This window comes from Notolepis coatsorum (genome assembly GCF_963971535.1).
Source record: "Notolepis coatsorum genome assembly, chromosome: 7".
NCBI classification, from domain to species: domain Eukaryota; kingdom Metazoa; phylum Chordata; class Actinopteri; order Aulopiformes; family Paralepididae; genus Notolepis; species Notolepis coatsorum.
The window spans coordinates 72,099,421-72,124,522 of record NC_140171.1 but is presented as its reverse complement, the minus strand read 5'-3'; the positions used below and the strand labels follow the sequence as shown (position 1 = coordinate 72,124,522).

At 42.3% G+C, this 25,102-nt stretch overlaps 1 protein-coding gene across 2 annotated transcripts in view; it reads left to right on the top strand.

Annotated features, from left to right (window-relative positions):
• The window catches only part of fbxw7 (F-box and WD repeat domain containing 7), a 467,095-nt gene extending 461,389 nt beyond the window's left edge, over positions 1 to 5,706 (top strand). For both annotated transcript variants that reach the window (XM_084319103.1, XM_084319104.1), the window contains one exon: positions 2,780 to 5,706. In XM_084319103.1, the coding sequence (XP_084175229.1) occupies positions 2,780 to 3,048 (269 nt within the window). In that variant the 3' untranslated portion in view covers positions 3,049 to 5,706. The remainder of the gene's footprint in view (positions 1 to 2,779) is intronic.
• The last annotated feature ends 19,396 nt before the right edge of the window (positions 5,707 to 25,102 follow it).

Below are 25,102 nucleotides of genomic sequence, written 5' to 3'. Positions count from 1 at the left end.
CCACTTTGACAACCTAGGATGGCTTAGAGTAGACGACAGAGTACAGCAACTTGCAATGGGCCTGGTCTACAAGATACACTACACCACTAAGGTACCCATGTACATGTCAAAATACTTCCCAAAGGTCAGTGAATACCACGACCACAACACCAGAGGGAGCTCCACAAATCATGTTAAACCCAGATTCGGCTCAAACAAGGGACTAAACACGTTTTGCAATTATGCCACATCAATGTGGAACGCCCTACCCACAGCTGTAAAGGAATGTGAATCACTACCCACTTTCAAAACCACTCTCAAAGAGCACCTACGGGAGACTGCAATTCGAAACTGGCCCCTGTAAATGTCCAAACCCAACCCCCTCCAATGTACAGTTTCCCCCACCCCGCCTACCCACACATACACATAAACAGCACTGTATATTTGTAGATCTGGTATGTCATAAATGTCTAGATGCAACAGTACTGTCTACCTGTATGTCATGTATGTCATATATGTTTGAATATGATATATATGAATTGAAAATGGGGGACCCCGATGTAAACAAGATGAAAGTCTTTCTCTGGTCTGCATCCCCTTAACAATTGTGTGTATTGAGCTGTACTGTATTGTACCCATTCTGCACTCTGTTAACCTGTTAAGTGGTAGCCCTATTTTCAGAAATTTCGCCTAAAGGTACATGCCTAGGTAAATGGAAGATTGCTCCACTTCTGCAAGGTCAATTTGCATGTTCTTGGTATCTAGGAACATCTAGGGACCCGGGGGTATGTATTTCCAGTGTCAGAAATATTGTGTTTGTTACTAGCCTTGAGTAAATTGTAATGAAGGAGAATATAAATTATGATTTATTTTTGCATCTTTGACGGTGAATAACACCATGTTAAATCTGCGGGGTAAGATATTTCACTCACTGAGCTCATTCACCACCTTATTGAGATCAAGTGTAAAAAAATCTAAGCAAATGAATAAAGGGAAGATGATTAAACAGAAGGATTTGTAGATACAGTAATAAATGATAATTGATTTTAATTATGAATTCATATTTGACCTTGAACTTGACCTTGACCTTATTATGGCCAAATCATACATTTATGGATAGGGAAAAGGCTCCTCTTTCCAATGGCAGGGTTGAATCTGGATTTAGTCATTTCCTTGCGGTTTTACGATAAAAGAGATATAATTAGCATTTTTCCGATAAATTCGTATTTCCGATAAATCGTATAAAACATCTGTAAAAATTTAAATATACACTTTGACTACTGTTTTGATAGGGTTATGGTCTTTACTATTGGCAAAAAAATAAAAAAAATACATTAACCTCTTAACACATTCCCTGCCATGACTTATATCCATCAATATAGCCAGTCTGCCACCACTCTAAGCCTATGGAGATGTTCACCTTCTTTGCAGGGCTATAACTTTTTAAATTGTATTGCTAAATTGACATTACTATGGCCCATTCAACATCGATTATCTATCGTTCAGGATGTAGGAACGTTATACTTTTTCATTCATATATTCATACAAAAATACCTTCTAGAATATAAGTATGTTTTGATCGTTTTCTGCAGTAATTCCTAGAACGTGAGCTATAGGCCTAAACGCATATATAGATTATCGATTGCCGTCTATTCCCTAGACACGCTATATTAAAAAATGCAACTGTACATGATCGTATACGTTATGCGTCAAATGCTTTATGTAGTATGGGTGATATATTGATCAGATCGGTTTGCGGTGAAATTAATAGACAATTGGGCTGAAAATGACATCAGCGTCCTCTTACCGTTCGCCGACGAGACTGGAGGAAAAAGATCCCACTTATTTGACGTCGATCTCCTAGATCCATTTCCGGTTTGTATGGCGCAATAAACGCCCAAATCATATCGATTATTGAGTTATGGCAGCGATCCATATGCATACCAGTGTATATCTGGAGTCCCGCAACAATATGTGACTGCCGGACGGATTTCCCAGATGCACCGATTGCCACTTCCGGTTGTAACTCGCCCGATCATCCACCAGGCGGCGGTATTGAGGCATTGCAATATTGTGCAGAGTCCTCTGTATCACCAGCGGCTGGGTGGCTGAATTATGAATGCCATGGCGAAAAAATTAAATATGATCTCAATATCGCTGTACAGCGTGGTTTGGCCGACCTCTAGTGGCTCGGGTGTGCATTTCTTTTAATGCAATATATAGATAGAATTAAATCCCTATGTGTTGCCTGTCGATTGCCCTTTCAGGTGAATCCGTTCAGCGGTTCTCGAGTTACATGCCGATATGTGAGGCGTGCCCCAAAGTATGCAAAAGTACACATTACCACCCCTGACTCCCGGGGCTCTAGCTCCGTCAATCATTTGGTGATCTCGAAAATCTTTGCACAGGGTTGTAGCCAATGAGTGTGGCTTTCCAATGATACCCCAGGTGATAATTGGGGATCTAATACGGTCTCTATTGATCGATTTATGATACAAAAAAGCAGCTTAACAATTAACAAATAAGGTACAATTTTCAATCAAAAACAAGTTCAGGCTTACGAGACACTAGAATAGGTAAGTGTATTTATGAGGAAGACAAAGAGAGCAGATCGTCAGTCTAAGCTGCCAGGAGACTGACGCTATAGGAGCGTGTTCATCGCCTGTGGGTCTCTGAAGCTCCAGGAGAGACTGTGTCCAAGGCCATGTAATGTGATACGTGTGATATGTATTGTATCACCAGATTCTTACCAATACACAGCCTCACACTCTCTCTCTGTGCGTGTGTGTGTTCTCTCCAGGTCCCTACAAGCACCAGAGCGCCGTGACGTGCCTGCAGTTCAACAAGAACTTCGTCATCACCAGCTCGGACGACGGCACCGTCAAGCTGTGGGACCTGAAGACGGGCGAGTTCATCCGCAACCTGGTGACGCTGGAGAGCGGGGGCAGCGGCGGCGTGGTGTGGCGCATCAGAGCCTCCAACACCAAGCTGGTGTGCGCCGTGGGCAGCCGTAACGGCACAGAGGAGACCAAGCTGCTCGTCCTGGACTTTGACGTGGACATGAAGTGAGAGAGGCAGAGCGAGGGGGTGGAGGGGGACGATGAGAGCGTGAGCAACAAAAAGAGAGGAAGGGAGGTGGTCGAAGAGGCAACTGTGGTCCCTGAACTCTTCATTCAAAACACTTGCAAGAGCTCCCTTCACCACCACCACCACCACTACTACCACCGATATTACAGCCTAGCTTGTCCCCGATCCATCAAATATCTTCCCCACCCCCACCCCCCTTTGGCAAATGTTACTGACGCACGCCCCAAACACCCACCCACACCTACATCCACGTGTTCAGGCCTTGCTTTTGACCCCTCCCAACCTGTAAGGGGCGGAGTCGGAAGGGGGGGCGGGGGCTAGGAAGAGGAGGAGCGAGCTGGGACAGACTGACTCATCCTCTAAAAGAGAAGGAAGACTGATCTCTCCTGAAGTGACTCTCCGCCCTCAGGGCAGCTTCACACAGAGACTTGTTGACTCAAGCCTGACACTCGAGATGTTGAGATGTATAAAGATAGATTCATTTTTACCCCCAACCCCACACCTCTTTACATTTCCCACCCACCCGCCCTCCGACACTCAACATGGCCAACCGTTAAATGGAAAGCAACACTGTACACAAGGGCCACTGTCATATGAGGAAAAGTCCAGTTAAGAGGTTTTTTTATAAGGTGAATTATCACACATTTCTAGCCAGACAGTGCTCTGCTTGGACATAGTGTTGTGACTCCTACACCAGACAGAACTCTGCTTGGACATAGTGTTGTGACTCCTACACCAGACAGAGCTCTGCTTGGACATAGTGTTGTGACTCCTACACCAGACAGAGCTCTGCTTGGACATAGTGTTGTGACTCCTACACCAGACAGAGCTCTGCTTGGACATAGTGTTGTGACTCCTACACCAGACAGAGCTCTGCTTGGACATAGTGTTGTGACTCCTACACCAGGAGGCCTGTAATCCGGCTCTTATCTCGTCACTCCAGTTCCGTTTCCTGTTCTTCTCCACACTTTTTAGTTGTTGTAGTTTTTTCTCAAGTTTTGGATTTCATCAGACTATCACACACACACTAACATGACTGTGAATTTTTAATTCCGTTTTTCTTTTGTTTGTTTGTTTGTTTGGCGTACTGTTGCCAGCAGCAACCAATCCCAGTATTAGTTGTAGTTTCTACTCTCAGCATGTCACCACCAGGTTTTTATTTTTTATTTGTCCTTAACTTTGTTTGAGTTTGTTTGTTCTCCTTTTTATTTTGTTCTATTTCTCCTCATAGCTGGGTTTTGGGAGCACTGCCTCCTCAAGATGCTGTTTGGGTTTTTTTTTCTCAAAGAGTCTGGTAGGGTTGGTTCCTCAGTACCGGTGCGTTTGATAGGAAATAAATGTTCTCTGCTCGAAGCTCCATGGATTACTGCCCCCCACACCCCTTCCTCCCCGCGCCCCCACACAACCCCCACCACCTCTCCCCCAGTACTGTTTTCCCCCCCCAGTGGCCAAACTGTATTTATGCTGCTAGATGAATGGAGAAAAAAAAGAGATGGAACTTTTACTTGCTGTGACGTTTTAGTCCCAGATGAAAATTCCAAAATTGAACTCTATAAAAGTTTGGACTTTTTTCATTTTTTTCTCTTATTTTTCTTTTATTTCTTTTTAGAGAGACACGCAGAAAACGAGAGAAACGTGACAAATGATAACATCGGATGTTTTCTTTGTTTTTTTCTGTTTTATTTTTGCCACTGAAACTTGAGCCAAACGTGCCTCTGCGAGGCTGAGAAGAGGGAGTAGATACTGACGTGTTGGTTTGCCCTGCAGAGAGGAAAATGTGTGTGTGTGTGTGTGTGTGTGTGTGTGTGTGTGTGTGTGTGTGTGTGTGTGTGCGCGTGTGCGTGTGTGTGTGCATGTTTGCGTGTGTGGGTGTTAATGGGCAAATTGTAAAAACACATTCCTTGGGACAAAGCTCTTTCAGCCTGTTCTGTGGGGAAATGTACAAAATGCTGTGTGGACTGGCAAAATGGAAAAATGGAAGAGGAACAAAAATGTTTTAGGATGTATTGATTTTAACAAGTGAAAGAAAGGACATGTCCATATATCCACGTTGCAACCTCCGTTGTCCTTCGGAACACGTCTGAAGCAGCGGCAACAACAACGGGACACCGAAAACTGACAAGTGAGGAGGGAGTCTCCGCGTTACAAGTGTTAACGCCTGTTGCAGTTTTCCAAAAGGTGCTCAGCAGCTACCCGCCTGGAGCCTGTGAACGGAGGCATCACACCTGCAACCAAGGCAGCAGTCTCCCCGAGAGCCACACAACTCAAGCTGAACTGTGAAAGTGGTATAACACTGTATATTAAAAAGAAAAGAAAAAAAGAAAACAATCTCGCTCTATCTCCTCTCGTTGTTCCACCCCCTCCCCTCCCAACCCCCCCTCTGTTTATTAATTTATGATCTGGTTTGAGAAATCGGATGTCGTTGCAGGTGTTTTATTTTTTCAGTTCATTGTAAACTGCCTGGCAAAAAAAAGAAAAAAAGAAAAGAAAACAGACAGAAAAAAAACCTTAAAGGGATTGTGTATTTGTTTGATTCACTTAGAATTTTTATTTTCTTATAACTTAAGTGCAATAAAAATGTGGGTTTTTCTTTTTTCATTTCAAGCATTTCGGTTGTCTGTGTTTGTCCCTTGTGTGAAGGCGTCCTATGTGTTCAATAAAGCTAATGATTTGGTTTATTACATCCATGAGGGCAATACTTCTGAACATTTATCACAGTACATTTATACACCGTACAGGTTTAACGGCAGGACGCCGGTAAGGATGCCACTGTATATATCTGTCAAATGACTGTTAAAGGAACGCACAATTCACATGAGCTGTATTTCATACTTACTGGAATATGACATCACACATGCCATCTCTTTAAATTAGTCCTAACTCTTTAACCAAATTCATTTGTAAAATACAGTTTAGTTTTGAGAGAGATTATGAGCATAATAAATCTGCTTTATTTTTTGGGTGGAATGTTCTTTAAACTCAGTCTACTAGTCTAAAATCCCTGCTAGCGACATTGCCACTGCTAGGACATCACCCAGTTCTTCGACCCAGTGCAACAGCCGACCAACGTAGACCTCACACATTGTCATTTTGACCAACCTTTTTTTAATAAAAAAATATAACTTCTATGGTAAAAAATAGAAGTGTTTTCCTTTCCCATTTACCAGTAATGTCTGTTAAACTGCATTTGGGCTGAGAGGTTAAATTATGATTCACACAACGTTTTGTTATTAACTAGACAAATTTTAAGATCCTCATTTATAACACTAAATTACCAGTTGTCATTTACCTCGAATGCAGTGCAAACGTTTCCAGGCAATTTTCAGGTAGCAAGAAAGCAGCCGAAATATATTACCTGTGAGAGGTCTATTTAGCTGGGCTAAAAACGAATATCTGGTTATGTGCTCCGTTTGTAACCTCAACATGTTACTGGGCCATCGATGGTTCCAACTGGGGCTAAAACAGGGTGTTGTGAAGAGGCCTGTGTTACATGTCAGAAAGCAACTTGATTTAGTCATTTTCTTTGACACAAAGCCGTTGGAACAAAATGTATTCTATCCATCAATATTTTTGTCCAGTCGTTGCAAACTAATCTTAGTCTATACGGCTGAGTAAAACTAATTAATTTGATACAATACTGCAGGGGTCAGCAACCTTTTTGACATGGAGTGCCTGTTTGAAATATAGTCGTAACTAGTGTGCCTCAACAATATTCCATGCATCGTAATTTTTTTTCTCATAATCAGGTCTTTTTAATGATAATTTTTACATTATTACATCATTATTGTTATTATTATTAACAATATTATTATGATGGTTGTATTAACCCTAAATCTGAGTTGGGGGGGGGGGATGCAATGCAGACAAACAGCTGCATACAGTGCGACCATTTCACTCACATTTGCCCATTCATTTTTGGACACATCACACCATCGGTGTGTGTACTGTGTACGTGTGCTGTCATAGCTCCACCTACAGGCCTAATGGAGAACACCAGGATGTGAATGGAGGGTGAATGTGAGGTATATCGTGTAAATACATTTTGATTGATCGCAAGACTACACTGTAAAAACAATTATAATAATAAGTTACCAGAACTTAAAAATATTGAGTTCAGTTACTGTGCATTAAGGTTTTCAGTATTCAATCCACAATAAGTTAACAGAAAAATAAGTACACAACCACATTATTTCAACCTAATAAAACTATGTTTATTGTCATTGTTTTGAGTAAAAAAAAATGGCTTTTAACATGTGCAATGTTCAATGAAATAGAAAAATTAATTATACATTTTTTTTTATTAATCCCACTGGTCACAATGGTGACCGTAATAATATTTTTGTTATAAGGCTCTGCAAATGTTACTGAATGATGTAGCAATGTATTTCCAGCTAAATTGAAATAATAAACAAATAAAGGGTCTCAATTAAATATGTGGTAGTAAAAAGAACCTGTGGGAGGATTTCAACAAGATAAATGCGACAACAGTGCAAAATATTTCACTATAATATTTCAAAGCAAAAAAAAAAATATATATATAATATTATTATTATTTTTGTTTGTTTGTTTGTTTATTAACACAGTTAAACAGAAGTAAAAACAATACATAAGTTATAACGATTGTGAAGGAGAAGTTAGAAGCCTAGAGGCTTATCAAGAACGTCCCCCGTTTTATAAAATCAAACATACAAAAATACAAGAATATGCATATTATAAAATACCAGAATACATTAAAAGATTCGTGTTAATACAAACATACATACACACAGTACATACATGGATATACTGTGTACATAATAATATATAACAACCCACCCACCTGCCTATAAACCTACCCACCCACATAACCAAATGCATACCTACATGTATGACCTGTTTTCTATCTACTACTTTTGGATGAGAATTTCTTTGTAGTTTGCTTTAAAAATAAGCAGAGATGGAGATTTCCTCAGCATAGGATCAGCTGCATTCCAAAGATTGGACCCTCTATACCTCACTGAGAACTGCCTAAGTGAAGTACCACAATAAGGTATATGCAGGTCCCTGGACTGACGTGTAGCATATGAATGGACATCTGAATTAAAAGAAAAAAAACTATTAAAACCATTTGGTAGATTGTGATCATGAATGCATTTGTACACAAATATACATATCTGTAAAGAATTAACCTCAGACACAGTCAGAATGTTTAGTTTCTTGAAAAGAGGAGCAGATGGTTCAAATCGATCTGAGAGGGTTGCCAGTCTAACAAATCTTTTTTGAAGTAAAATAATTTTTTGAAGATGAGATGAATGAGTGCTAGCCCAAATTATGTTACAATAAGATATGTAAGGAAAGATAAGACTATAATACAGGATTAAAAAACAACTTCTATTTATCAATGAACACACCTTCCTAATTATACCTACTGACTTCATTGCTTTTTTACAAACATGATCAATGTGTTTTTTCCAATTTAGTTTATCATCAACTAGGATCCCTAAAAACTTTGTTGAAGTTACTTGTTTGATTTCGGTGTTACTGATCAATAGCTTTGCCTCCTTTTTCGAATAACTTTTACCTTTATTACAAAATACAATAAAATTTGATTTTTCTACATTTAACGATAGCTTATTAGTCTGGAACCAATCTGAGACACAAGATAAACCATCATTTGCTTCCCTAATTAATACTGCAAAATTCTCATGTGACATTATAATGTTGGTGTCATCAGCAAACAAGATCGAGAATACTCTAGGAGATACCCAAGCAAAATCATTTATATAAATCAAAAATAAAAGGGGGCCAAGTATAGAGCCCTGAGGAACCCCACAGACTAGCTTTGCCCTGTCAGAGTCATCGCCATTTATGGAAACAAACTGTTCCCTATTATAAAGATAGTCACTGAGCCATTTAACACTTTGACTGCCGGGACACGTCTTTTCACGTCTTTGCTGGCCATGCTAAAGTTGCCGGGGGACGCTGTACAGCGTCCTTATATCAATATTTCAAAAATCTGCGATCGGATTCATATTCCCCCTCCGCTGGCCTGAGATCCACCAGCAGGACCCACTGAGCTCTCTGGCGGTTCAGGAGCGCCATCTGGTGGCCGATCGGCGCAATCGCCAAACAGGATGTTGAATAGAGGTTGTCATGACGACCGTAGTACTTCCGGGCGCTCGCTATGGTTCATGGGACTCTGGCTCGTCACGCTACACGGTGATCGATTGGCAATAACTCGATAAACAACATGATTTGGACGTATATACCATTATACAAGCTGGAGATGGACCGGGTAAAAATATATCCCATAATGATAAAATGTCTACTCGACGATGATCGCCCAACGGCGCGCGGAGACTGGGGTGAGTTTTAGCGTGTAACGTTACCGTCTTAGATACTAACTGCTATTATCAACATTTGACCCACATTAGATGATTGGTATAACGCTGCCCACGGAATTATAAACGCCCCCTCGCCCATCCGGTCAACATCAGATGACGTGTAGTAACTTCTAGAAGTACGTCTAGTTGGAATTTTTTATATCGCGCTGATTGCCATCAAACTGTATTTCATCATCAATATAATGCATTTGGGGCTATATATCACGTTCTGGAGAAAGCTGCAGAAAGAGATGAAAACATACTTATACATTAGACCATACTTTACTATGAATATGTGAATGAAAAAGTTTAACGTTGCTACACAATGAACAATACATATAGGACTTTGAATGGGCCCTAATAATGGCAATGTAGCAATAGAATTTAAAAAGTTATAGCCCTGCAAAGAAGGGGACTTTCTCCATAGACAAATAGCGCTGGCAATCTATGATATATCATTAATTTAACCCAAGGCAACCAAAGTGTTAATCACGTCGCCAGCCAAACCATACCTCTGAAGCTTTGATATAAGTATTTTATGGTCCACAGTATCAAATGCTTTGGATAGATCCAGAAATATGCCAATTGAAAATTGCTTATTGTCTAGTGCATCTGTGATTCTATCTATAAACTGTAAGAGAGCCATGTACGTAGAGTGTTTTTGTCTGAAACCATATTGATGTTCATATAATATATTATTGTCATTAAGATGTTTCAAAATTCTGGTATAAACCAGCTTCTCCAATATTTTAGATATGGACGGTAATAACGAAATCGGACGGTAATTGGAAAATAAGGATGAGTCACCAGATTTAAACAGAGGTATAACTTTTGCCACTTTCAAGTCTCCTGGAACAACACCTGTTTCCAGGGAGAGTGAAAAAACGTGGTTCAATGGCTCAATTATTGAAGGTAATACCTCTTTAAGCAGACTACTTTTAATATTATCATAACCTGCTGCTGAGTTTTTTAAATTTAAAATAATATTTTGCATTTCTTCCGAGGTAGGTGGTTCAAATGTAGACATAGATCAAATGACTGTTAAAGGAACGCACAATTCACATGAGCTGTATTTCATACTTACTGGAATATGACATCACACATGCCATCTCTTTAAATTAGTCCTAACTCTTTAACCAAATTAATGCTGCCCCCTGTGCCTATGAAAATGCCCCCGCGTGCCTATGCAGGCACGCGTGCCTAGGGTTGCCTACCCCTGCAATACTGTATTGGCCGGTATAGGCAGTGGTGTGGGTGCATTTCCCTAGTTCCAGCATGAAACCTTTTCTCATCAACTACCGCATAGAAATGCATACCACCTTCATCCATATTCATAACTTGATAATAGCTGCACCATATGCCAGTAAAGGTCACTGTTGGCCTCCTTTTTCTATAACCATTAGCTAAAGTCCTCTGGCCTCATTTCCCTGCAGACATACACAACATACTCTTAATTTGTACTGGTGAACATAATCCATGTACAATAGTGACCGTGCTTTGGATTCTCTCCTGCCTGTTGCCTAGCGATAGCTCCTACCCAGGCACAGAACAGAATGTGTGCTTGGAATATAATGGCATTGTCAGGCAGCGGTGAGGGCTGTGCACTGCTTACATGAATGGACACTTTGGGGAGTTTCCACTTGGGTTTGCAAGGTTACCGTGCTGTGCTTATTTGTTCCCTGTAGGCTCCACCCCTGGCTGTGCAGAAACACTGGTTTTGCCTGTGTGGGGGAATGAAAGCCGGACATCACACCTGTCATAATTGCTACAGAGATGAATAGAATAAATGACGTGAAATAATGTTGAACTGAAAATGAAGTAGGAATAAATTATGAAGGATCCCAAAGGTTTGAGTGCGGCACTTTGCAGACACGGATGGCTTAACTGCAAGTCACTGATCTCTAGCCAGTGTTTTTAATGAACTGCATTGTGGGAAGTGATGAATCGCACTGTATTGGCTATTAAACTACCCCCCTCTTGCATTGCACTTTGTCTTGATAAATGCACCTGGTGTATCTCCATGTGCATCTCAAACTAAAGCCAAGCGTGCCGGTGGCCTCTGCACAAGCCCCCCCAGTGACAAACGCACTGTGACAGATGTGAGAGAGGCCGCTGCTTTCCCAGAGAGGAAAATAGGTTTTGATGAAGGGGTTAATGTTTAAGGGTTTGAATGGGAAGATAAAGGAGGACTCTGCCACCTTCTTCCATATGATCCCTCCCCCTCTGTTCAGTAATCCTTTCCCGCAGCACTGCCACTCTTCAGCCATCACCAGGAGATCCTCCAAGGGCCTCACTACAGGCGGGCTACCATACCTGAGCCTGTTCCCACTATTGTGACTACAGTATCTGACTAGAGATGCAAAAGAACAATGATGTACAGTAGGGTACAATAAAAAAGTTTTTACTGAAGTAGGTACGCATAAACAGGTTTCCATGGTCTGTTTAAACTTATTTGTGTGTACCTACTTAATGACAATACTAGATGCTCATTTAATTTGTGAGTCCGTCTGATAACCATCTCTAACCATCAGCCTACATTCAAATGAATGAATGAAAACTTTATTTAACAGATTGCAGAATGGGTACAATACAGTACGGCTCAATACACACAATTGTTAAGGGGATGCAGACCTGAGAAAGACATTTGTCTTGTTTACATCAGGGTCCCCCATTTTCAATTCATATAGACATTTATGACATACACAACATACATGACATTTATGGCATAGGGACATATAGGTATTTAGTACTGATACATTTGTGACATAAACGGTATTCAAATATACAGTACTGTTACCCCTCGATTCTGACAGAGTATATACATATGATGGGGAGGGGACTGTACATTAGGAGGGGGTGGGTGGGTGGGAGAGAAATATATACATGCGGTGGGGAGGAGACTGTCTATTAGGAGGTGGTGGGGGTTTTGGGCATTTACGGTGGCCAGTTTCAAATTGCAGCCTCCCGTAGGTGCTCTTTAAGAGCGGTTTCCTTTACAGCTTTGGGTAGGGCGTTCCACATTGATGTGGCATAATTGCGAAACGTGTTTAGTTCACATGCTCACAAATGAGGCCAATGTTGCAGTAGAACACACTGAGAAAACATTAGTCAACTGCCAGCTGGGAGTTGATTCAAAACAATTGGATTCTCCACATGTGTGTGTATGTATAGAGCGAAGAAGAGAGAAATAATACCCACCTCATTGTTGGTATGGCTGTATTCTAGTTAAGATAAAACAAGAAAACAAAGTAAGATGTTGAAAAAGCCCTCAGCTCTGAACTCGGCAGAATCTGCACCTGGCTCGCTGATAACAAACTATCATTACACCTGGGTAAAACAGAGTCCATTCTCTTTGGATCAAATAACAAACTCAGCAAGGCCAACGGCTTCTCTGTTACAGTGGGTGACAATATTGTCACAAGGAAAGATGAAATTACCTACCTGGGTTCCATCCTAGAGGCAAATATTTCCTGTGACAAAATGGCAACCAACGAACAAGATTCTTGTACCGGATCTCCTCTGTGGTAAACAAGAATACCTTGAAGACTCTAACAGGAGCACTCATTCAAGGGTACTACGACTATGCTTGCACCTCATTGTACCAAAGGCCCTAAAAACAAGACTACAAACATCACAAAACAAACTGGTCAGACTACTGCTTGACCTTACTCCTAAAACTCCTAAAAAGAGTACAGCAACTTGCAATGGACCTGGTCTACAAGATAATAATAATAATAATAACTTTATTTGTATAGCACTTTTCATACAGACGTTGCAGTTCAAAGTGCTTCACAACAGTAAAAAATACAGGCATAAGCGAGCATGAAAAAGAGAGAGGTAAATCACAGTGTTTCACATCTATCTAGCATCCCAATAGGTTCTCTGTTTACAGTTTCATTCAGTAATACAAATAATAAAAATAGTTTAAAATGATTCGGTTTAAAAATAGTCAAGATTATAAAATAGAACAGACATACAACAGGGTATTTAACATACAACAGAGCAGTGCATCAGTAAGAAGTCAAAAGTGTGATAAAATAGTTAAATTTTGAATTATAAAATGGAGCAGACAACAGGGTATTTAACATATAAAATAGTTCAATGTTGGATTACAACAGAGCAGTGCTCTTCATTATAGTAATATTCAAGGGGCTTTCACAATTATTACATTTGGTAGTAATAATGGCACACAGTCTTAAATTCATATCAGCAGGGCCGGGGGGGTGGGGGCGAGTGCAACGCGCGTAGGAGGAACGCTATGTCTGTTCTTATCTCCAGCACACTTGAGAGTGGGGGGGGGGGGGGGTGAGGACGACCTCGACAGTCTGGGGAGTGGCGACGTGAGTTGTCCGCAGAGAGGAGGGAGGAGATAGCGAGATAAAATGTGCATAGAATCGACACATGAGTTTGATAGGAATTTTCATTTAAATGCCTGAGCAAAGAAGTAGGTTTTAAGCTGTCTTTTGAAGATATCTAGTGAGTTTGCTTCTCTGATGTTTTGGGGTAGTTTATTCCATAGTTTTGGGGCATAGTTGATAAAGGCTGCATTACCGATCCTTTTTTGACTGTTTCTGGGAGCCTCTAGTAGTCCAGCAGTTGATGATCGCAGTGTTCTTGCTGGCCTGTACTTTATTAGAGTGTTGGTGATGTAGCTAGATCCCTGTCCATTTAGAGCTTTGTATGTAAGGAGAAGGACCTTAAAGTCAATTCTAAATGTTACAGGAAGCCAGTGTAAAGCAGATAAGACTGGGCTAATGTGCTCTCTCCTTTTGGTTCTAGTTAGCAGTCGGGCTGCAGAGTTTTGGATAAGCTGAAGCCTCCCTGTGGTTTTCTTAGGGAGACCCGTGAAAAGTGCATTACAGTAGGAGTAGTCTAACCGGCTAGATATGAATGCATGAATTAGCTTCTCAGCATCGTTTTGATTAATAAATGGTTGTACTTTTGCTATATTTCTGAGATGGAAGAACGATGTTTTTGTCACTTTGTTAACACATTGACGACCACGGCTTGCAGTGTATATGGCTGGAGGACAACGCTTTGTCAACAAACCGATGTACTTTCTAACAGCTATATATATACTTTATAGTATTGCTATCTGTCCATTCTCATTGTCACTTGAGTGCATAAACCGTGCCTTCATAATGGCTTAAAGAAAAAAATAATCCATCGGTTGGTTGTCATTTTATAGCGCCGTGAATATAAGGTTTATCGCAGTTTTCGCCTAGTCTTTTTTCTGGGGAGCTAGATAATAGGCTAAAGGCTACGTTATATCAAACGCCATTTCTGCTGTATATATACGAATTAAATAAAACAAACTGCGTAGCATCCGGACTATTACAGAGCATCTATGGATGAAATGGGGGCGGCGGGGGACGCCGATTACTATTATTGATTAGCAATACAGTGTGCGTTCAAGTAGCCATTTTCACTGATCGATCACGTTGCGTTTTAAAACAATGTCCAATCCAGCTGTAATTTGGGGGAATAGTATCCTACCGTCAGCCCATGTGATCGCCGGCAGCATTTCGTCATTAGTCATCGGAATCTGGTAGATCGATATGTCCATTGGTTGATCATAAATCCCATTATTCCAGGCTGAAATCTGCGTTCGGTAACGGGATCAAAGATGGAGTATGTTCGGGTGGGATCGAGGCTCATATGAAAATCCCACAGACAGTAAAAAAGAAATCTTTTTTCAATCGCCCTCAATGATACTGCAGTGGAGCGATGGCGCCCCTAAGCGGATCTGGCCGGTATTGCATGTTTCGAAAATCAAATATGCGGGTAGGTCCTGCAAGTCGATCGGGGACGTTAATAGCGTTATTAATATGGAATAAAACAATAACAACTGTCCACAACGCATGGCACCGAAACACGAGTTAACTCGTGGCTGGTCCCTATAGTGTTAATATGAGAATTGAAGTTCAGTTCTGAATCTATGATAACCCCGAGACTAGTGACCTCAGATTTGATCCAAGGGGTTAGTCCTCCCAGGTTCTTTATTAACGTTTCTTTTTTTGTTTTGGGGCTGATAATTAGAATTTCAGTTTTGTTCTCGTTTAGTTTCAGGAAGTTCTTACTCATCCATTTATTTATTGCCAGTAAGCAGTCTGTAATGGAGTTAATCGCTGTATCATTTGCTTCAGCAGATATGTACAATTGTGTATCATCCGCATAGCTATGGAAACCTACATTATGTTCTCTGATGATATCACCCAGTGGTAACATGTAAAGGGAGAAGAGTAAAGGACCTAAGCAACTCCCTTGTGCAACTCCATAGTTGTTGTCATATATCTCAGACATGTGGTACACTACACCACAGACCCATGTACTGTACATGTCGAAATACTTCCCAAAGGTCAGTGAATTCCACGACCACAACACCAGAGTGAGTTCCACAAATCATGTTCAACCCAGATTCGGCTCAAACAAGGGACTAAACACATTGTTAACAGAACTCAACTTAGGGCGACAATAATGTGGTCAAGAGGCATGGTTTCTATCTTGTGCCTGAACTGGCGTGGCTTCTTTTATTCACATGTAAGCAGCAGTATACAACTCTTCTCTCTCTGAGAGACGTTGGAGGAGAGAACGAAAGGGGTGGGCACCTTTCCTTTTATAGTTGCCCTAAGGTAGAATACCTGGGTGGCTCCGCCTAGAGCGCCCTCCAGTGGGGACAGATATATATGCAACAAGGCAATCACTGGTGGAGACAATTGTCTACGCAGGTAAACAGTTACTAGTGTAAACAGTCATATGTACAGTTAGACAGTTACTAACAATCCTATACAGAGTCTCTGATCTCAACACACATTTCGCAACTATGCCACTGTAACGCAGGTACCGCGAGTATATCCACAGTCACGATGGACTTCATGTGTTGTGAAGTGACTGTGGCACGTAGCGGTACTGCAAGTAAACTCACTCCCCCTTAAAAGGCATCCAGACACATTACCAAGAAGTGAATTCAGCTCTTGGTATAGTGGTTCGACTCCCGCCCAGGGCATGTCAAATAAGACCGGTTTCACCACAACAATGTGGAACGCCCTACCTACAGCCGTAAAATAATGTGAATCCCTACCCTCCTTCAAAACCACTCTCAAAGAGCACCTATGGGTGGCTGCAATTCGAAACTGGCCCTGGTAAATGTCCAAACCCCCACCCACCCACCCAACCCCCTCCAATGTACAGTTTCTTCCCCCTCAAATATTTTTTAAGATCTCTTTTTCATAAACAGTACTGTATATTTGTATATCTTGTATGTCATAAATGTCAGGATGAAACAGTACTGTATGTCATGTATGTGTAGCAGGGTGGATTATCCCTGCTTTATGGGAGTGGTTGTACACGGCCACCTGGTAGCGGGACGCAGCAGAGCTGAGTCTAGTTGGATCCCCGACTGTAGGCCAGGAATGTCGTAGTGGAGGTCGAGCAGCAGGAGCGGACGGGGCCTAGGATTCACTGACCTAGGGATGGTACTCTGGTCCTTCTTGCCCTCCAGGGTGATCAGTAGTAGCTCCCCACACACCCCCACTTCCCCCAATACTTCCTGCGCCCTCCCACACCTGATGGCAGTAAGATGGATAATGTTTTCACTCCCCAAAGCAGTACCCTTCCTTAATGACCTGTAGAGACATTTAACAATGAACTATAGGCAGGGGTGGGGAAAGGGTTAAATAATAATGAGCATTACCCGGGCAGAAAAGGGTTAAGACAACAGACTCAGTAACAGACACACACACAGTGCTCCCATTCAGTGTTTGTTTAGTGAAGTCTGATTCAAGTTACAATTAATTACAGTCTGATTCAAGTTAATTACGCCCTGGGCACCTAGTGCTCTCGCTCTGTAACACAGACTAAAGTGCTTCCCACACTGGGCTAGACACAGTAACAACACCTTCCCTTTAAGGGTTTATATATACTGTTCCGCTACTCCATAGGTGGGGAGAGAGGGGAGGAAGAGGGAAGGGATAAAGGGGTTACTGAATGGGAATTTTATAAAGGAACACACATATTATTACACTCAAAAGAAATTAACAGTAGGGGCCACATTTAGCAAATAAAGTCCTATCTAAAGCCGGCTTGAAATGGTTGGGGCGCCCCTATACACTGCTCTCCAGTGTGCGTTCAAAGCACCGTTTATCTTCACTCTTACAGAGCCTGCTCCCCACAGTGGACTGTCTACCGAACACATTTCAACACTCAGAGCACCGCTGATATTTATCCAAGATGACGGGCCCAAACTCAGCACCGCTAGTCCGGATGCTAAGATGGCCGACGGAGATCCCGCGATAACAGCCGGCGGGGCGGAGTAGACGCTGGGGCAGGTGATGCTGGGCAACGGCTTGGAGAGGCTGGAGAAGCGTGCAGTGTAGTGGGGTCCTCTGCTGGGCTGAAGAGGTGGGCCGGCGCGCATGCTAAACTGTGGTACTCGCCTAAACACAGCTAAACTGTGGGTCGTGTTGAACCCTCCTGCTATGACGCCTATACACAGCTAACGCAAGGTGGCCAATGCCTACCACCTGGTCTTCGGCGATGCTCGCCTGTTGCTTCCTTCACAGTGTCTCTGGCACATGAACCAAACACTAAGCTACCGCAGATATTTCTAGGATAACCCGTTGGGTAACTGAGCTTATCCGGCGCATTAATCAAACGCTCAACTACCGCATGTATTTCTGGAATAACCCGTTTTGTAGCTGAGTCTGTTCCTCGCACACTCACTCGCTGGTGCTCCTGTTGTAGACGTCCTTCCTCCTCTGTGTAGAACGCCGAAGAGAAAGCCCCTCCTCGCTGCACTGTGCAATGAACCATTTCTTCTTCTCCTGATGTCCTTCCTGCCCAGCGACCACCACCGCCCCCTCCCGGCACCTGTATCCTGTCCCGCTATGAGACGTCAATGTTTTGGATAAGGAGAATCAGAGAGCAGCAAGTTAACAGTCACTGTCGGGGTAGGAATGATCAAAGAGAACCGCACGTTAAGTGTCCACAACGTCCTCGTGAACACAGGGAATGCAAAAGACCAGCGTCAGACATCCTGAATAATAGTCAGACATATTCAGGTGGCTACATATGTCATAAATGTCTTGATTAATTGAAAATGGGGGATCCTGATGTAAACAAGACGAAAGTCTTTTTCTGGTCTCATCCCCTTAACACTTTCAGTGCCATAAACGAGTGAAGTCGTTTCTGGGCCTAAGTCGTTCAGTGCCATAAACGACTTAAGTCGTTTCTGGGTCGTTTTTTCCTATTTTTTAATTTTAATACCCTATTCAATGTCAGGGAGCTGTATGTTGCCTGTAAAAGGCATACTGGGACTCCGAAGATGCAGTACCGGCCGCATCCTACCAGGCGGCGGTATCGAGCACCCTTTGAAACCTTGTGTCTTGGGCTGTGCGTCGATTATATGGGTCCGGCTCGGCTCTTTTCTCCGGGCAAGACAAGCGATTATAACGCTCGGATTGAGAAGAATCATATACTCCCGATCGGTGTTGTGGGATGGATTATGTTGGCGACACGTTGGACATCAATACTTGGAATGGCGATCAGATAATTGGAATATTCTTTTTGGGGTACATCCTAGTCAAGGTAAGGGCTATATGATATCAATCTTGCGTTGATCCAAGCATGCTTTCATTGCGATCCGAAAGTGTTACTGTAACGTTACTCCACAACGTATGCCGTTGGTGGCGATCAAAGCATTAACCCCCCCCTCCACCCTTTCATGCATTCATGATGGAACATAATACCTAACATATGCATTTGATTTTTTAATTGTAGCGTGTGTAGGGACGAAATGCCAATGCATTTAGTTAAATACACGTTGCGGGATATTACCAGCCTCCCAGGAATTACCCACCTGCTCTAAAACCATACTTATATTCACCACGGTAAAACAGGAATATATGGATGAAATTTTTTTTTCTTTTTCACATCTTGAACGGAAGGTTCTTACTGTCAAATTACCATGGTATTGTATCCATAGCTATAATATAGAATATAGTTATAGCTCTACAAACAAGGTGACCGTTCCCTATCTAACTAGTGGTGGCCTCGCTACAGACGGTTGCGGGTAATAGCTGGCACCCAAAGTGTTAACAATTGTTTGTATTGAGCCGTACTGTATTGTACCCATTCTGCAATCTGTTAATAAAGTTTTCAATCAATCAATCAATCAATCAATGTCATATTTGTGACAAAAGGCTGTCTTGCTGTTTTTGAAGCTGGGAATCTGGAAACAATTCCCACCATGTGAAATCACCAAAATGTCTAGGATTGTACAGCCCTGGGTAACAGGCTGGGTAACCTCCACCCTCGTTTGAGCCATTGTTGTAGCTTAACAGTAAAGAGGGATGGTAGATCCTGGCTGGCCAGAGTGACGTACTGTAGCTCACTATTGATCCTTGCACGCACATGGTTAGAGCTAAATGGCTTTGCTTCTCTAGGGTGGGGGGGGGGGGGGGGGGGCTCGGTGTTGACATGGGGCATTCATCAAGGTTGTCCTCTGTACAAACACTTGAAGTCTGTGAGGTTTGCGCGGTCAAGCAGCTCCCGACTCCCTTGTGGCTGTAAGAAACAGTGTGTATGTGTTAGTGTGACAGGTCTGACCTTTCTCTCCTTTTGGACTCATTTAGCTCCAAATCGGCAGTTGTAGAAAAAAAAACGATTGAAATGCCAGGTTCGTCGTCGCCTTAATTGGCCATTTGAATGAGTTACTGGATTGGGCTCAAACCAAATAAGAGGGTCACATCACATCTGATGGAGAATTTCACAACGAGACGAGTTACAAAGGGCTGGTCCTGAGGACAGATGTACGTGACGGCTCAAACATTAATATTCCCCCGTCTCCCACAATGCCGGCTCGTCGTATCGCTCCACAGAGGTATGCCTGGCATTCTAATCACACAGCGGACCCACCCCCACACACACACACACACACACACACTGTCTGCCGTGGTCTTCTGCTGTGATAATGTGATCCTATGGAATTCCTCCCCGATTTGAAATCCATGACGATGGCCTTGCAGTTCTTCGACACCACTGACCTTCCTTATAAGCTGCAGAGGGCAAGACTGCCATGTGTCATCACGCCTGTACCGTCTACAAACCCCTCCCCCAGGGGTTTAACATGTGGAGCAAGAGATGATCATGGATCTATGGACAGCATGGGGCTTCAGGGGTTAGTCTGGTTCATAGTGACCTGCTTTTTAATGAATGAACCCACTCTGCTTCTTGGCACCAACATGAATCCAAAATGCCCTCAATGTGGTCACCTTCTCTTGTTATTACATTAGGTTCAGAGGTCACCAACCAGAGGCTCCTGGCCTGCTCAGGCATTTTCTAAAATGTTCCATCACAAACTATGAGGTAGAAATCAAGCTCTTTGATGGGTTGCAATTGTGTGTTGTAGTAATGTCGACGGAACACTATTTTAAATCAAACATGCCAGTAGCTAACGGGGATGTAGATAATAATTCAAACATCCCACATTTGGTATTAAGTTGAGGGGCTAGGGCTTATGATGGTCAACCGTTGAGATTTACATGATTGGTTGTCACAAAAAATAAAAGGTTTGGGAGACCCCTGATCCAAATGGTCATGTTTAAATGATGTTGATACTCCTTTGTGTTTGCCCTGTCAAGTAGACCATTGTTCATCAAGCTCAGGTGAGGGTCCCGTTGCCAATCTTTGGGAGTATTATACCAAGTAGTCCGTGCTCCGTTTAGTGATTATGTAGATATGATAGTAGTACAGGTCCTTGGATGGAAACCAAAATGGAAAGACAAAACTTTGCGTCTGAGAAGAAAGACAGAAACACTGAACTAAGTGACAATTGAGCTACTCTAAACGGATGGCATAATCCAAGGTACTTTATTGTGTAAACCCACTCCCAGCTTCAGTGCCTGATGTGGAGCATGTGAGAGGTGGAACGAGGCATGAAGAGGGGTGTGTTGTCAGTGTGGACGGTTGTATAAATGAGTGTGCAGACTCGCCACCACACAACAGAGCCCATCTGCACAGCGCTAGTGTGCGTAGGAGGCAGGATGAGGAGGATGCCAGGACACACCGCCGTGGTGAGGGCACTCACTCACACACACACACACACACACACTTACTCGCACACAGACACATTTTGGCAATCCAGCACCACCTGTCTCACTTGAGTAGCGCTTGGGTAGGTGTGTGAATCTGTGTGTTTGTTTGTGTAGGGAATGAGTCAACACATCTGCATACGTATTGCCATCCTCCTCAGGTTTTAATTATGCGGTCGATATTTTGTGCCCAAGTGGACTGTGTGGGCGGGAGGGGCAACATGGCAAGAGCAAGGGTGCAGTGTTTTGAGTTTGTGAATGTGTCACTGAAATTGGAGGCGTTTACAATTTAGTTATTGTATTGTAGTTATTGTTTAACATATACAGTAAGTAATAGAGTGTGTGTGCAGCGTGTGTACCAGTGCTTGTGTGTGTATATGTGTGTGCGTGGTCATGCTTTTTGTGAGTACGGCATTGTGCATATGCATGCATGGTGTCTGTGTGTGAGCATTCTTTTTTGTGTGGTTATGCACATGTTTATGTGTGTGTGAGTGTGTTTGAGCATGCTTGTGTGTATACTCTGGTTTGTATGTGTGTGTGTTTGAGCATGCTTGTGTGTATGTACTCAGGTGTGTGTGTGTTTGAGCATGCTTGTGTGTATGTACTCAAGCGTGTGTGTGTGTGTGTGTGTGTGTGTTTGAGCATGCTTGTGTGTATGTACTCAGGTGTGTGTGTGTGCATGTGTTTGAGCATACTTGTTGTGTGTATGTACTCAGGTTTGTGTGTGTGTTTGAGCATGCTTGTGTGTATGTACTCAGGTTTGTGTGTGTGTTTGTGCATGCTTGTGTGTATGTACTCAGGTTTGTGTGTGTGTGAGAGAGATTGCTTGTATGCACTGTATGTGTATGCATGCATGCTCAGCGTGTGTGTGTGTGTGTGTGTGTGTGTGTGTGTGTGTGTGTGTGTGTGTGTGTGTGTGTGTGAGAGAGAGAGAGAGAGAGAGAGAGAGAGAGAGAGAGAGAGAGAGAGAGATGGCTTGTATGCATGCATGCTCATTGTTGTGTGTGGTTGTCTGTGTGGTTTGGCCAGGGGACAGTACAACTGAAGAGGAGAATGCCGCAGGCAGAGTTCTGACAGGTCTGCAGTAGCAGGACATAACTGAACCCCCAATATCCTAGAGCGAAATCAGCAGGTCTGCAATCCCCATTTTCCGAGAGTCCACCATTTTGCTGACATATTAGCCCTAAAGGATACTAGTTTTAGCTTGCCATTGCGGTATAATTCAGTATCCCTCTTCTTCCTTTTCAGATACCATATTAAGGTGCAATAGAGTAGCTTTTCTTTAGGGGGGGGGCAGGAAAATAAGTGCACCTCAGATGTTAGCATGGCATTTTAGACTTAAACTGGAATAACAATGTTGTTTCCTAGCAACTGAAAACATAATTGAAATAGTCCATTATATTACATTTACTAATGCTGAACCTTTATTATTTACACCATCAGCTTCACATGTATACCTGATGTTGCTGATGCTGCACAGCTGTAAAGAGCAGGATGTGGGTTAGCAAGAAAGACTGTAGAGATTTAATGGAGACACTAATTACGTCTACCATCTACAAAATATTGCAGTGATTCCCCAGACAGCTATGTTATTATGCCTTCATCGTGATCATACCTTACCTCAGAGGGGGGGGGGTCTCCAACTTGGAAATTAGAAACGACTCTTGTCAAGTCTACAACAGTATCCAAGCTATTATTATCTTATTGGAAATCACAACATTAATGGCCTACTTCATTGGCAGAATCATTTAGTATATACCCTAACAACTGAATATTCATTAACATGCTGTTGTCATAATCTCCAGCTCAATTCTACACCCTTTTTACCTATTTCACAATTGGAGTCATTTAGTACAAATGTACTATAATGAATAAATAAATCATTAACATGCTGTTATCTTACCGTATGCTAATCTCTGTCCCCATTCCTACTTGCTTTACCCTGGGGCTCACTCTTGCACAATAACACACAGATTTCAAGGGTAGAATTAGAACAGTAGGCAAAGTGATTCTTGTATACGCTTTTAGTGGTGGAAAGTACCACACTTGAATAAAGTTTTGAGGTGCTTGCACCTTTGAGGTACTTTTATTACACTACATTTCAGAGCAAATATTGTACTTTTTACTCCTCTCCCTTTATCTGAACCCGTTAGTTACTAGTTATTTAAATATGGGGGGGAATGTTTTTTTTGCATACAAGACAAAACATAATGTAGATGAAGATGATGTAGCCTACTTTCAATTTGAAGCCAGACAACTTCAACTGGACCACATAGCACTTTAACATAACTTTTAGAGGTTGAATGCTCCCAAGCACTGGAATACAAGAACATCATATTATGTACTTTTACTTTTAATACTTATACTGATACGTATTTGATAGTACATTCAATATCAAATACTTTTCTACTTTTACTTAGTACCAGAGTACTATTTTATCTGTGTATTTCTTCTCTTACTTAAGCAAAGGAACTGTGTACGTCTTCCACCACTGTGTGTAGAGGAATGCCCAAGTGACACCCCTTCAAAGTGTAAAGTGCAGGGTAAATAGGGGATGCACATGTTAAACTGCAGCGGCAGGGGTTATTACGCTTTTTTAATCAGCTTTTATAGCAGGTTGTAAATGACCTGACAACATGTGACCTTAGAGCGGGGGAGAAATGGATGTTAGCTGAGGATATAATGGTCAAAGATGAGAAAATGGAGTCAGTAAATGAGCGTAACTTTATCATGACCGCCTCCATTACACCTAGTCATCACAGCACGCAGTCTGGAGATCCTGTTAGTGCAAACGGCTATTCTGTTCATTCTCTGACATGTGATAGTGTATTGATTCTGAGTTGGAGCATTTCACTTAAAAAAAAAGGAATCAGCACTTGATGAATGGTCCCCTGAAATGTTGTGCAGTCGCTATTGATTCCTTCTTAAATATTTTCTATGAGCAGTCAAGTTACGAGTGCAAATTACTTAAAAATTACTTTAAAATGGCATTGTTGTGAAGAAGTGCAGATAAATGTGTCATTATGTGGCGGCTGCGTTAATCCCACTCTGGAGTCACTGCGGTGCTGAGATTGTTATTTTCTCCCTTCTCTGAAGTATCCATTAATTAGTGTTGCATAAAAGGAGCAGTCTCACTCTCTCCCTCTCTCTCTCACACAGAAGATGTAATTAGTGGCTAATGAAGAGGGCTGTGATGCTTTTAGTTGCCACGGTGACACCGGGAGCTTACGTCATATCAACGTCTCTCACTTTTGTTTTGTTTTCACCACAGGGATTTTGATCAACGCGTGATGGAGTGATTCCCTTTGAATCCCTGAGCGAGATGAGATAGAGGAGGAGACGGGAGGGAGCATTCCTCTCTTAATAACAAGTGTTGGAGCTCAGGCTGTTGAAAACACATGACTTCAAAGGAGGGAGATATGCACAGAGAGAGAGAGAGGGGGGAGAGAGAGAGAGAGAGATTGCAAACACACACAGGCAGGCATAACACTGTCAGAAGGAGATCCAATGCAATCTAATGAGAATCTAATGCAAAGGGTCTGAGGGAGCAAGGTATCAAGATCTACAATATACATCAAGGCAACA